Source organism: Pagrus pagrus (assembly GCF_965226575.1).
Source record: "Pagrus pagrus genome assembly, chromosome: 12".
Lineage (NCBI taxonomy): Eukaryota > Metazoa > Chordata > Actinopteri > Spariformes > Sparidae > Pagrus > Pagrus pagrus.
In genome coordinates this window covers 15,485,727-15,500,609 of record NC_140196.1, presented here as the reverse complement: position 1 = coordinate 15,500,609, position 14,883 = coordinate 15,485,727, and the positions used below count along the sequence as shown (strand labels likewise).

The following is a 14,883-nucleotide window of genomic DNA, read 5'->3' as shown; positions in this document are numbered from 1 at the left end:
TTAATCAGTGTGATCCTACAAGCCTCTCACTAGGCTCGTGGTGGATGTTAGCAGCAGTTCACTCCTGACAGTGTGCCCTCTCTCTTGCTCTGCCAGGTGAAGTGTGACCAGTACTGGCCGTCGCGAGGAACAGAGACCTACGGGATGATCCAGGTCACCATGCTGGACACTGTGGAGTTAGCCACTTACAGCGTCCGCACTTTCGCCCTCTACAAGGTACAGCACTGCCTTTTTCATTTTGCAGTTAACCATATAGTGAGAAATGCTCATGAAGGACATGTTCTGAGTAGGTAATTGCAGTTCATCACTACTGGGGTCACATTTTAAAATGTAATTTCTTATTTTTCTGAAGACAGATAAGGGCTATTATCACTGGGCCATTTTTTTTTTGCTGCTGTAATTGGTTTTTAACATCCAAGATTTGTCTCGTGTTCTCTGACAGGCAAGAAAAGATTTCACTTTTTCACTTTGATTCATATACTTCAGTGTCATGGTGATGTGACTGATGTTTCGTCCTTTAATTCTCCTCTCTCTTTTTCCATTACTTACTCGTAATTTCTAAAATTATTATAATTTCTAATTAAATGCTAGTCTCCAGCTGGAGTGCTTACTTGGTTTCAATCAGGAATGGTGACAATGCCAAGAATCCGTTTCCGAGAAACTGCCTGAGTTCAATTCCAAAATTATACACATTATCTACACCTACATTTGCAGAATGATCAGAGCCATGAAGAGAACATTATGTGAAGCTATCAAAGTGATAGCACTCGAGACCTTTGCTTGAAATAGCTGCATTTCTGACAAATAAATCACTTGTGCTTTTCAGACTGTAACTGCAGAGTTTCAGCTCCCTTTCATCAAAATAGTCTGACCCTGATGTATTCAAAACAGCGTGACGTTGTTCTTAATAAGGCAGCCAGTTACAATTTACCATGTCACGGTATCCAACTAAACTCCTTCTACCTTCTCCTGCAGAATGGCTCCAGTGAGAAGAGAGAGGTGCGACAGTTTCAGTTCATGGCCTGGCCAGACCACGGGGTGCCAGAGTACCCCACCCCCATCCTTGCCTTCCTACGGAGGGTAAAGGCCTGCAATCCTCCAGATGCAGGGCCCATGGTGGTGCACTGCAGGTGGGTGTAGATGAGAAAAAGCTCAATATGTGTGCATACAGTACATGAACTGGTAGTTTTCATCATGGATTTATTTTTCATGGCTTGTTTTCTCCATGGATGAAAGGGAATGGTTAAGACAGTGTGTTCTTTTATCAAAAATAAGAGCCAGTACACAGTAAATGACACCACATGGAAAAGAGATGTTGAAATCTTGTTTCTTGATTCAACTTTTTTTCTTCCAATGAATTTGGCTCGATAATTCTGTGTTGCGTATAATCCAGCCAGTCGAAAATCCTCTCAGGATGCCTCTCCAATCACAATCTGCAGCAAACAATTTCGTTATGGTTCAGTTCTTGTGCTAGAGGGAGTAAATTACCTGGAAAACATAATGTCCAGTTTTCAGAGGAAATGGTAATAGAACTGGAAAACTTACCTCTCAGTACAATAATATTCTCTATGCACCCTGCATCCCATTTTTTTATTTTTATACCGTTTTTGACCACAATCTGATCAGCATTTCTTCAGTTGTAGTTTTACCTCCATAGAAGTGCACTGATGTGTTTGTACTCAGTGGGTCTCGTTAAAAAGTGCAAACAGACGTAAGAAAGTTATCTGTTATATAGCGAACACTAACCTATTTATCCCCTCCTCTCGGTCTCCATCCAACAGTGCGGGTGTGGGCAGGACTGGCTGCTTCATCGTGATCGATGCCATGCTGGAACGCATGAAGCACGAGAAGTCTGTAGACATCTACGGCCACGTGACGTGCATGCGCGCCCAGAGGAACTACATGGTCCAGACCGAAGACCAGTACATCTTCATCCACGAAGCCCTGCTGGAGGCCGCCACCTGCGGAAACACCGAGGTGCCGGCACGTAACTTGTACGCCCACATCCAGAAACTCACCCAGCCCGCGCCCGGCGAGACGGTTACTGCCATGGAGCTGGAGTTCAAGGTGACACTTCAGACAATTATTACTTAAGGTTCTATGTGATCCAGTGTAATAAACTGACTTTTAATTTTTAGCAGTGCTGTAGTTGACTCCTGCTAGATGTAATGAAGCATTTAACTTAACAAAAGAGCTTTTTCTGATTTATACTGCACTGAATAGTTCACAGAGGTGACATTGTGACACTCTAGCGATTTGTGATGTGAGTTTTTGTTAATAATTCACAGAAATTCGAAAAATAATGTCAGTATTCTGCATGGGTTTCTGAAGTGCCAGGTCGTCAAAAGGGTGTCAGACTGCAGTTGCGATTTCTGATCTTCTGTTCAGGGTGTCGCTATTGCACCGAGCGATTACATAGAGCTTGTTTGAAATCATTAATTCACCAAATAAGGTGATGCACAGGAATTTGTCTCCGTGACACTGGTGCCGAGACATCCCAGCAGCTACGGTAGAATCACATGTTTCAGGGACAAATGGACCAGAACAAACACACAGATCAACCCAAACACTTCAACAACACACATACACGTGGAGAAATACAGAATGACTGACACTCGCGCACACACACACACAGCTGGTATTCAAGGTGACTCGCAATCACACGCACACCTTCTGTCAATAGCCATCGACTGTGATGTTATTACACACTTTCCTCCCAGCGCGGCTCTGCCATTAGCCCTCTTATGACCATGATCCATTCTGTTTGAAGTGATAATAGCATCTACACTCCTGCCAACGCCTGAGAATGAAAGAGTGAGAGAATGATTGCGGCGTATGTGGGGGCCACAGCCTCCGTGCCCACACAGTCTGGCCACAACACACACACGCAAATTATACCGGAGTAACCATGACTGTCCATACACACTCCTGTGCTGTCCATCTGTGCTCTGACCACTGCCAACACTGAGCTTGTCACGCCTACAATCCTCCAAGCTCTGAGACGGAGAGAAGCCCGTTGCATTTAGTTATACCTACCAGCAGAACTTCTTATTCATCTTGACAGAAAACCAAAATAGAGACTTTTGACAAGGCAGCATTTCAGACGTCTTTGTTTGTTTACTCCAGGTCACAGGTCACTCATTTCTTCCTTCCATCTCTCTCCCCTGTCTGGGTTCTTCCCACCTTTCATTAAACAGAGACTGGCCAACTCCAAAGCCCACACGTCACGCTTCATCAGCGCCAACTTGCCCTGCAACAAGTTCAAGAACCGCCTGGTCAACATCATGCCTTTTGAGTCTACCCGCGTCTGCCTGCAGCCCATCCGTGGCGTCGAGGGCTCGGACTACATCAATGCCAGCTGCATTGACGGCTACAGGTCAGTAAAGGACTCTCTGAGCTGAATGCAATGAGTGAGCTTAAAGTGCTGACTTTGAGATTTGAGGGACAGGGCTGCATCATTCTGTATTTATCCTTCTGTCAACAACATCGCACAAAAAGAACAAAATCAACAATGCATTAGTCAGTCTCTCAATATTTTCTAACTTACTACCCAAGTTCTCAACCCCGAGCCCTGTTGTTCCTACTGAAGATGTAAATCTTGAAAAATGAGTCACAAATATGCAGTTTCCTTTTTCATTAAAAAACAAACAAAAAAGGCTCAGTAACTACTAAAATAGTTGGCTACCGTAGTTTTTAGCAAATGTTAGTCAACTGGAATAAATGCAGTATTTTTTTTGGAAAGTGTTTTCAGTGACCGATTAATTAATTTTAGTAGAGTGAAGTATTTAATGCAGCAGGACGGTGTATGTGGCATTGACTCGAAATAAACGAGTGTTTGTTCAATGTAATAAAGAAAAATGTGCCACATTGGTGTGTTTTTTGTAGTTTATGGACATAAATTGTGCTTAATGGCACAAAGATATGAGCTATATCAGGCTTTGTGTACACAGGCAATACAAAGATACTAATATCTATTTCTGGTCTTTAATGGTACTCCTTGACAATAAGAAATTATGGAATAGCACCACCTTTATCCTTTAATGTTCACATCCAGTTTGTGGTAACAGCAAAAGACTTGTAGCCCTTTTCTGAACACAATCCCCCAATTTCACAACAAGGCAACAGGACAGTGATCACACATATATATATATATATAGTCCTACAGGGCATCTGTTTTATGAGCACAGTTTCATTTAACCTTTATTTTACCAGGAAGATTCCCGTTAAGATTCAGAATCTCATTTTGGAGGGAGTCCTGGCTAAGACGGCAGCATAAAATAGTAAGACATCTGTCAGTCCAACTGAGCACTTTGGACCAGACTGAAGGCAAAAAGTGAAGATGGTTGCTGTACACTCCTGGCAGAGCATCCGAAGAAGATACGAAGTGTCTGCTGATGTTAATGAGCCGTAGACTTCAGGCAGACATTGATTGAACAGGACTTGCAACTTAATTTTAAATGCAATTACTTAATTAAGGTTCATGATAACTTTTCCAATTACTCTCTGTCTTCTGAAACAGGGCTATAATCCTTCAATTAAATCTGAGAGTCTGTATTTGCAGCCATTTTTTTTCATATCCATCGTCCTGGAGTGCAGAGCTACAGAGCCAACACTCACTGTCCTAATACATTCCCTACTGCACTGAATATGACAGATCCGCAGGTGTTTTCTGGCAGATTGTTACAGGTGTGAAAAATACAGTAGATTTTCACATTCGCTAGATAAAAATGTATGGGAGGGGACTGAAGATGAGTCCGCAGTGGGCAGTATCCAGCTGCAAGAATCACTCTCGGCTCTGTCAATGTGGCTCTCATCCGCTGCACTGCAGCCGCTTTCATATGGAAGCTACTGCATGTCCTCGTGTGCTCTGTGAGTCCAAATTGCTTCAGAGATGAAGGAAGATGAAAAGGCAGCCTCTGTTTTATATCTATATGAGTATGAGGCAGAGACAGACAGTGCTGACACTTCTGTGGTTGAAGTCTACAGCGAGGGGATGGATTTAGCCAGCCTGAAATGCCATCCAGTCCATATGGAGTTCTGTTTCATACCGGACCGTGACAGAAACAACACCTCCACCCGCTCTCCCCTAACTCCCTCCTCTTTCTCCAGTCCTGTTGTTAATGAGAAGTTGCTCTGCAGAGGCCAACCCTCCATTGTTGCTGTGTAAATAGCATAATTGCAGCAAGAGAGTATCGTAATGAAGTGTGTTTTCCAAACCCTCTCTTTCTCCTTTTTCCTCTCTCCTCTGTTCTTTCTTTTCCTTCCCTTTCCCTCTTTATTTTTACCCCATTCTATCTCTGTCTCTCTCTGTTTTCCTCTGCAATCTGTCTTCTTCTCACCTCTTTCCTCACTCTCTGGCTCTCCTCCCACCCTCATCTCTCACTCGCCATCTTAATTTTCCATTCAGACATCATGGCAGACACAGACATATCCGGGTGGGGACCTGTTGTGTGCACCAGTGGTTCTGTGTGATTAAGCCGCTTTTAAAGCCCGAGCATAAATAAAAACTAAACAGGGGCCTCCAGTGCCCTTCACCCCAGCTCCTTCAAGAAAAGCCAATAATATGCTAAGCTAATGAGAGGCGAGCCATTGATTCCAGCTATGCTATCAGGGGCACGAGCCCTGGATATGCTCCGATGCAGGCTGGAGTTTTAGCATTGTAATGAGGTTGAAATGAAACACTATGTCCTCAAGCACTGCAGTCATGTGGGATGATGCGCAGAGTGCTTTGTGCTGTTTGGCAGCGCACTCATCAGGACACTGTGTGCAGAGAAGTCAGTATTGTGTGATACGGTTAGAATTGTTTTTGTTTTGGCTAGGGGCTGTTTTATGGCGAGGTTAGAGGGGTCCACCCTATCAATTTGAAATTTAACATTCATCCCCTGCTTAACTACCCTCCCCTTTCTTCCTCCTGTGTTCCTACATCCTCGTTTTCCTCCCGTCTCCTCCTCTCTCTCCTCCTCCTCAGCAGTCAGTCCTACTTTGCACTCTGATGACCAGCTGGAGAGAGCAGTGCACACTCTTTTCATCTCCTCACGTTTTCCTCTCTACATCTTCTCCCTCTACTTTGTACATCTCCTCTCTTTACTTTGCATTTCTTTCCCCCTTTTTCATCTTTTTAATTTGATTCCTCACTCTGTTGCCTTCCCCTCCTCGTGTGCCATCTCCTCTCTTCTCTCCACCAATCTGTTGTTTCTTTATTTGTGCGAGCGAGGCCCCGAGCATATTCTAATCTCTCGGTTCCACATTAGTGCCTCGCCCGCAGCACCTTCATTAGTTGTTCAGCCGTGGCTCAGTGTGTGACTGAGTGCGTGCGTGTGTGTAGCCCCGTGTCTGAATATACATGCAAAACTACGGCACGCATACGTTGGTACACCTGGATGCTTACATGTGCTGCAAACATGTGAGTGTGTGCGTGCACGATGATGATGCGTGCGTTTTGTGTTGGAGTCCTCAGTTCCCTCTCTCTCTCTGTTGATCAGTGCACTGCTGCCACCTGCTGTTTGACAAAGAAACTGCTCTGCTGGACCAAAGTCACGTAGGACACCAGCACAGCTCTGGCACCTCAGTGGATGAGCTCATCTCTAGTTTAGTGAGCATATCGAGTGCTCTCTCTCTCTCTCTCGCTCATTCTGTGTTGTGTTACAGAGAGGAAGGAGGAAGAAGTAGAGGATCTGTTCAGGCTTGAAAAGCTCAGCGATGAAGATCGTTGCCATGGATTATTTGCTTTGTACATTAAACATGTAGGGATTTGTCTTGTCAGCATTAGGCATTAGGTTGACATCACAACAGTACAATAACAATACCCTATAATAGGGCTGTAATGAACAGTTGTTTTAATTATTGATTAATTTGCTGATTATTTTCACTATTACTTGAAATCTTTCAGTCTGTAAAATGTCCAAAAATTGTGAAAACACGCTCAAGTGAGTCAAAGTGACATCTTCAAGTTGCTTCTTTTGTCTCAACCAACAGTCTGCAAAACCAAAGACTCTTCATTTGCGATCATAAATGACAAAGAAGGCAGTAAATCCTCACATTTAAGATGCTGGAAACAGAAAATGTTTGACATTCTGCTTGAAAAATGCCTGAAAGGATTCATGAATTCACAAATAAAAACAAAACAAATGTTTTTTCCTTCACTCAACTAATGGATTATTCAACTAGTTGTTCTAGCTCTGCTTACTCTACAAATTGCAGCCGAAAGCTTTTACCTAACATGGTGTTAAAGGTTTTGATTCCCTTTCCTACAAGTCATGCTACTGTAGGTGCCTCATATATAAATGTCCAACAAATATTATGTGTTGCTTTTATAGAAAAAAAAAATGGAGCAACACAAAGAGCTTCTCTCCAGCCTTTGAATTTTATTTGAATAAATTTTTGTCTGAAAGTATCTGAACACTTTATATGACATCAGTTTTGTTACATGTCTTATATCTTGGCTGTTATTAAATTTTGCAGTTCGGGTTGGATTAAAAGCCTTTTCTTCTCCTGAGCCAAGCACTCCTTTATCATTTAATCGTTTTCTGCTTATTGCTTTGTGATGTGCTTTATAATACCAGCTGTAAAAGCACCATAAAGTTAACAATTATTATGTGTAATGTTTAATGCCTCCTCTGTGTGGTGTTATGTCTTCAGACAGCAGAAGGCCTACCTGGCCACACAGGGCCCGCTAGCAGAGACCACCGAGGACTTCTGGAGGATGCTGTGGGAGCACAACTCCACCATCGTTGTCATGCTCACCAAGCTACGAGAGATGGGACGGGTAAATACATTTTATACATAAATACCTGTAAGGTCATTGAACCATCTCAGGGAATGATAACAAACTTGGCTCACTTCAGCTTAGTTACTCCATCACACTGCTCAAATATTAATTCATTTCAACTCTGGACAGTAACTATGGTTTAAAGTCAACTCTCTTATCAGCATGGCTGGAATGTCTCCTGGTTGAAACTACCATGCTGCCGTGTCAGATTTGTCAATAATTGGTTGCATTCCAAACGTACTGATAATTCCCATACTGCATGACTGCACCACACACTCTGAAAAATTTGATCTGTTTTGGTAACAAGGGAGCTAAAACAGCGATTTAAACTTTTTATTTGGCAGACTTTATACATAAAGTTACATAAAAAAATCATTTTGTAATAACACTCCTGCTTTTAAAATAGTTTGGTACTCAGCAAAGTTTAGATTCATCAACCGTGACCCCGAAGAAAGTTTACAGATTTTGGGTGTCATGAGGCACCACAAACAAGTCAGGGAGTGAATTCTAAAAAGTAGTTTGACATTTTGTGATATACACCTGTTTGCTGTCTTGCCCAGAGTTACATAAGAAAATCAATACCTCTCTTACAGCTGTCTATTAAATATAAGGTTCCAGCCAGGTGAAGGCTAGCTTTATGCAATTACCCCCATGGGGATCCATTAAGTATTTCTCTTTCTGAAGTCTGATTCTGATTCTTAGCTCAGCACAAACACTGGAAAAAGGGGGAAACGGCTCATCTGGATTCTTTTCCGGTTTTCCTTTGATTCCATCCGAAGACCTTTGTTGCATTTCATACCAAATGTATACCTTTGGACCCTTGTTTCTAGTCTTTATGCTCAGCAAAGCTAACTAGATTCTGGCTTCAACTTCATATAATTTATGGAAAGACAAGAGAGTGGTGTCACTCATCAAGAATCAAGTGATTAAGTGTTATCACCCAAAACCTCAGACTATTCCTTTAATGAAATAACATCAGTGCAATGATCTTGGTACCAGTTTGAGATTAAACTCCTAATATCTTTGACTGAGTTGTTTTTTTATGATTATGCAGGTGATTCAAACAGCACTCAACTGCATTTTATAGCTTTTATCACCCTCTCATCCATAATCACAGTTTAGGAAAAAAGCCCTCATGCACATCATCGCAGTAGTTAAGCACACAAGCAAATTATGTAAATATTTTTCCATGAATAAGACAATAATTCAGAATCACAGATTCATCTCTCCTCAATTTCCTTTTGTAAGCAGAGCCCTTCTCATGACTCAAAATGACTAATAACTTACATACAGCCTACTAATAATATCCTGCACTTCTGCATCAGACAGCCATTATGTGAAAGTCTATTTTTCTTCCTGGATGTGTTTGGAAAAAGATTTGTCAAATATAGGCACTTAAAATGTATGCTTTCCTCTTCTTCTGCAGGAGAAGTGCCATCAGTACTGGCCAGCAGAGCGTTCAGCCAGGTACCAGTACTTCGTGGTGGATCCAATGGCTGAGTACAACATGCCCCAGTACATCCTCAGAGAGTTCAAAGTCACAGATGCCAGGGTATGTTGATTTCACTGTGTGTGTGTGTGTGTGTGTGTGTGTGTGTGTGTGTGTGAATATTTGTGGGTTTGTCCCTGTGTGTGTGGGGTTGGGGAGAGGGCGTGAGGATTGATTGGCATTTTACACAAATACAACCATCTAACCCAAATCCATCTTAATTTTAGGTTTTCATACAAATGCTGACAGTCGCGCTAAGTGTTAAGAATTATACCGACTGTGATTTCAAGGTAGAGATGATCAGAACGCGTCCCGTGTTATTTCTCCTGACAGGTTGACATCAAGTGAATGCACCATCAAACATGTTTACCCGGATTTAGTAGCAGTATGCATGCTCTATGGATTGTGTGTGTGTGTTTGTGTGTGTGTCTCTGTGTGCGTGTGTGTCTCTGTGTGTACGTGCATGTGTGTTTCGAGATCACTGTGAAAATACATGAAAAGCATAGCCTCCAGTCCCCGAGGGCCAGTACTGCTACTCCCTGTGATGCAGTAGTTTCAATGGGCTATAAATATACTTTACTGTCATCAGAAGGCCCACAGCACAGCAACACTCTAATCCCACATCCACCCCTTCATTCACATATAGACATATATACAGTATGTTCATCGAACGAGAGATAAATGCAGAAATCAACTCGTAACATGTACAAAGAAACATTTAATTTACACCGCATGTTGCAGTGTTGTGTTTGTCATCACTGCTCCTCGAGTGCCTCAGACCTGCTGGTTTTCTCCTACATGATCATCAACTGATTTCATATTGTACACGCAGGTGTAAATTAGATGATTAGATGGCTGCAGTAAAAAAACAGCAGGGTTATGGTACTTGTGGACCTCGACTGAGAACCTGTGCTGTGGTGTTTTTTTGTCGAGTGCGTATTAGAGCGAAGGCCACAGGCAGAGAGATAAATTGAAGCATCTAAAAAGCTCAGTAGAAATATGCAAACAAGAATGCATCACCTACTTGTCACGCTTTCTTCTTATGAATGCACCGTGTCACTTAAATGTACTTAAACTCATTTTTCTGCTGCCACTCAGGACGGCCAGTCCAGAACAATCCGCCAATTCCAGTTCACCGACTGGCCCGAGCAAGGAGTGCCAAAAACTGGAGAAGGCTTCATTGATTTCATTGGACAAGTGCACAAAACCAAGGAACAGTTCGGACAGGACGGACCAATCACTGTACACTGCAGGTAAAATGAAGCAATAAAATGAAGACAAATCTGTTGCGGCTACTTCAGAGCTTTATACGTGCATGCAAATGTTACCGTTTTGATTTTGGAGCAGGAGAGTTCTCGTAATTCTCTCTGCACTTTCAAATGGCATATAATCTGTTCCACGTGCACAAAGTACAAGCAATTGAGATAATGACAGAGGTGTGTACCTCTGCACTTTGGTCCTTATCATTTTGAGATCACCAGGTATAGAAAATCACATCTAAATGGGGTTTCAACATTTAAAAACTTTCCAAAGTATTACCCTGGCACCTGGCTAAAAGTAACTCGTGAGTAACTCATGGTGCAATGCGATTCACGATACGTTGCCCATGATAAGGATAGTATCACGATACAGCGATCTTGCGATAATCAATTGATTGTGAGACAAATGTCTAATGATACATCACAATATCTGTCTAACTGAAGAATACAAAATACCCATGAAATGGAAAAGTGAATGAATTAAGTATGTATTCACTGCATTGTGATGTCAGTTCCACTGAATTTGACACTAATAGAGATGAAACAGTCAAACTTGTCCATGTTCACATGTGCCATCATTCCAATGTGCTGCTTTTATATGTGTGTAATTTTATGGTAAATTAGGAGGCTGTATTTCATGGTGCTGTTGAACTGTATTATATATTTGGTGCATTATAAGAACAAAAATAGGTATTGAAATCATGTCGCATGCTTACAGACAACAGACTTCTTCCCAGTTATTTTTATTAAAACCACAGTGTAGTCAGGCTTTCTTATTTAGAGCAACCTGAAATTAGTACAATGAGCTTTAATTTCTTAGTTTTGAACATTATAGTCATAAAGAGTTAATGAGCCTTGAACAGCAGATGTGATAAAGATTTCTGTGTGTGCTCCTCAGTGCCGGGGTGGGCAGGACCGGAGTCTTCATCACCCTCAGCATCGTGCTGGAGAGGATGAGGTACGAAGGAGTGGTCGACCTCTTCCAGACAGTGAAGACACTTCGCACTCAGCGGCCTGCCATGGTGCAGACAGAGGTAAGAACAACTGTTTATACTCAATATCCCACAGTGACAGGACGGTATTCCAAAGTCAATGTTGTATAATTTATTTCTTGATGTTATCTCAAGTGTCCTTTTTTGACTTCCTGACAAATTTGTCCTTAGTAGAAGTTTTAGAGGAACTTCTTGAAATATTACAGCAAACTCATCCGGTGCTATCACAGAGATCCAGTGTCAAATGTTCTTCAAGTCAAGATAAAATAAAGAAAACAGATTAAACAACGAGCAGGCAAAGCACCTTGATGGCATATTAAAGAAGACAGTCATGGAGTTCATAAACATGTTCAGTTAAAAATAAGGAGAGAAGAAAGTGAATGCTGTCGAGTTAATGAAGTCATTTCATTTGTGCCTCTAGTGCAAACAGCTTTAATTACTACAGCTTTAGTTATAGACAAGATTCGATTTCTTACTTTAACACAGCTCACCACATCCTCTATCTGTAGACAGATAAGGAAAAACACTCCAAAGGGATGCCTCTTCATGGACACAGACACGCAGTAAATGTCATGTGTGCAGAACAGACCAGAATAGCAGAATTACAGATATGACTAGTGATAATCCAGACTCTCTAATTGAGGTCTCTTCTTCCTCTCCTCTCCAGGACCAGTACCAGTTGTGCTACAGGGCAGCGTTGGAATACCTGGGGAGCTTTGACCACTATGCAACATAACCACTCCCACCGAGCAGCCTCCCTGGTCAAACCTCTCAGGAGTGTGCCAAGTGTCCCATCTCAGCCACCATCCACTCACTTGACCCCCTCAAACCCGACCCCCCTCCCCGCAGCTACCGGGGGGGAGGAGAAAGGGACGCGCTTTCAGACCCGGCGACGGGTTCAACCAATCATAGAGATCCACGCCGACTTAACCAACATCATGAGATTTTGCTTTAAGAATAATAACAGGAACATTACAATGACTCTGACAAATATGACAACTCTTGTACAGATGCGACAGCGCAGACCGGCAGCTCGCCTCTCTGCTCTGTCGAAGCCAAACCTCCCTGATTGTCAAAGGCTACTGGTAGCACTAAGAGAGCGTTCTCTCTGTTTTTATGTTAATTTTATTGTCATATTATGAATCATTACGTCAAACAAATGTTATTGTTTAGTTTATTTGTTGTTTTACATAATCATTTTAACATCAGACATTTCTTCTGTCTTAAACTGCCCAGCATAGGGCGTGCATTATTTTCATTATATATTTTCGGTACTTTTTGTTTTTTATTTTTATTCTAGGGTACTTTAGCACAAGGGACATGTATTTTTAACACGTTCCTAGATACTAATACAGGAGGACCACTGTTCTCTGAGCTGCTGTCAGATTTCTTTTGTCACATTATCTTTTTATTCATATTATGTGTTTTATTCATTGTTTCTGGTCTTACACAGTTCAATATCTCCGTTCAGAAAAAAATTGCCTTTCACTTGCTGTTTTCGACAAAAAAAATCAACTTTAAAAAATTGATTTCAGAGCACACACACTAGCTAAAAGGTTGTCCTTCTGTAAACATGGTAGCTAGTTATAAAACAAAAAGTGAATTAGCTAACAAGAGACTAAATCAGAGGTGTACAGAAATGGAAAGCACATGATTTCTACGTTTTTTGCGTCTTGTTTTATTTTTCATCAGAAGCCTATGGCATTGAGGCCTTCATGCTCCACAGCGGAGAACTTACCTGAGGAAAACAGACTTTTATACCCAAAGGGTAGTTGACAGAAAATAAACTCCCTGATCTCTGAATATTGTTGCTCTTCAAGTCCCTCCCATCTCCTCACTGCCCATTAGCCTGGTCGGTTTGCTGGAGATGAACCACACGAGACGGAAAGGAGCGGAAGTGGTTCATACGGGCTGAGGAGTAGAGCCATGAACGCTGGCACCTGTACAGAATCAACCATTCCTACCAGAGGGAAAGAGACTCAGCCCTTTGAACTGAAACCTGATATTATTTTATACAGAAATAGAACTATAAATATATATATATATAATTATGATTGATTATATATATGTACAATTACATATAGATATATACACAGCTTCAAAGGTATATTGTTAAAAAGGATTAATTCTGCTGATCTACCAACCCTAGAGACTGCAGAGAGCCTGCTGTCCTAGAGTGTGTATTAATGGAAACACCATTGTATCTACTGTACTACCATAGTAACTTTGACAGCTGGTTGTCCGTCTGAATGAGGAAAAACAGCACAAACCCCCCCACCCCAATCCACCCATCAAAATGGACGACTCCTCACTCAGCGCGGGCCATTGCACCACTCAAGCACACATCTTCTCCCACACGAGCCGCAGGAGGGGAGCGTCTGATCCGAGAGGCCTAAACGTGATGGTGGAAGCGGCGGCGGTGGGAGGGAGGGGGGACTTGAAAACGCTGGCGAAAAACTAAAATGTTCATTTTTACCTTGTGAATGCTTAGTGCTGTAGGGGTTCGATCTGTTGTACACACAGTCTGTTTTCTATTTGTTGATAAAGAACTGGAATTTAAAAAGAAACTGTTGATGAAAAAGAAAAAACATTGATGTTAATAAAGTTAAATAATTGGGTTTTTGTACAAATTCTGGCTTGTGAGGCTTTTTTTTTAATCCTGTCATTTACAAAATGTGTGAAAGTTGAACTACTAACTGATAAATCCTTATAAAGTACAAGTTTGCTCTTTTGCCCATTTGCCTTTTGGACAACCAGGAAACTGTTTCTGCGTTATCACCCCTTGCCTGGATTGTTGTAGTTTTAGTTCATTATCACGTGTCCTTCATTTCAAGGCATTTTTAATAGTTGTTCCAACTATACTACTGAATGTTCAGATACTTGAAAGTGTGCGTTTGTGTGTGTTTGTGTCTGAAAGATATCTACCACCTCAAATGTTTTTAAGAGGTCCCCAAACTAATTTTCTGACTCAGATTTTAATTGTAACCCATCGGATCCTAGGTGAACACACTGTTATTTTCCAAGTCCACTTTCTATTTAAGGAGCACTCCCATGTTCCCAGGATCCTATGTTTACAGGGTCTAAATTCCCAGGGTTTCAAGTTTCTAGGGTCCTATGTTCCCAGGGTTGTATTTTCCCAGAGTTCTATGTTCGCAGGGTTCTTTGTTCTCCAGAGTTCTATGTTCTCAGAGTCTAAGTTTCAACGGTCTAGGTTCCCAAAGCCCTATGTTCCCAGGGTCCTAAGTTCCAAGGGATATATGTTACCAAGGTCTAAATTCCCATGTTTCATGTTCCCCAGTTCAATATTTGGTTAATACACATTAACTCTCCTTTTGTGTTTCAAGTTAAAATCTAGTAATAAACACAGCAGAACTC

At 41.7% G+C, this 14,883-nt stretch overlaps 1 protein-coding gene across 13 annotated transcripts in view; it reads left to right on the top strand.

Annotated features, from left to right (window-relative positions):
- The window catches only part of ptprfb (protein tyrosine phosphatase receptor type Fb), a 169,702-nt gene extending 155,563 nt beyond the window's left edge, over window positions 1-14,139 (top strand). For all 13 annotated transcript variants that reach the window (XM_084369366.1, XM_084369362.1, XM_084369363.1 and 10 more), the window contains 9 exons: window positions 97-216; window positions 976-1,130; window positions 1,782-2,067; window positions 3,198-3,376; window positions 7,639-7,765; window positions 9,195-9,320; window positions 10,356-10,510; window positions 11,415-11,550; window positions 12,176-14,139. In XM_084369366.1, the coding sequence (XP_084225492.1) occupies window positions 97-216; window positions 976-1,130; window positions 1,782-2,067; window positions 3,198-3,376; window positions 7,639-7,765; window positions 9,195-9,320; window positions 10,356-10,510; window positions 11,415-11,550; window positions 12,176-12,244 (1,353 nt within the window). In that variant the 3' untranslated portion in view covers window positions 12,245-14,139. The remainder of the gene's footprint in view (window positions 1-96; window positions 217-975; window positions 1,131-1,781; window positions 2,068-3,197; window positions 3,377-7,638; window positions 7,766-9,194; window positions 9,321-10,355; window positions 10,511-11,414; window positions 11,551-12,175) is intronic.
- The last annotated feature ends 744 nt before the right edge of the window (window positions 14,140-14,883 follow it).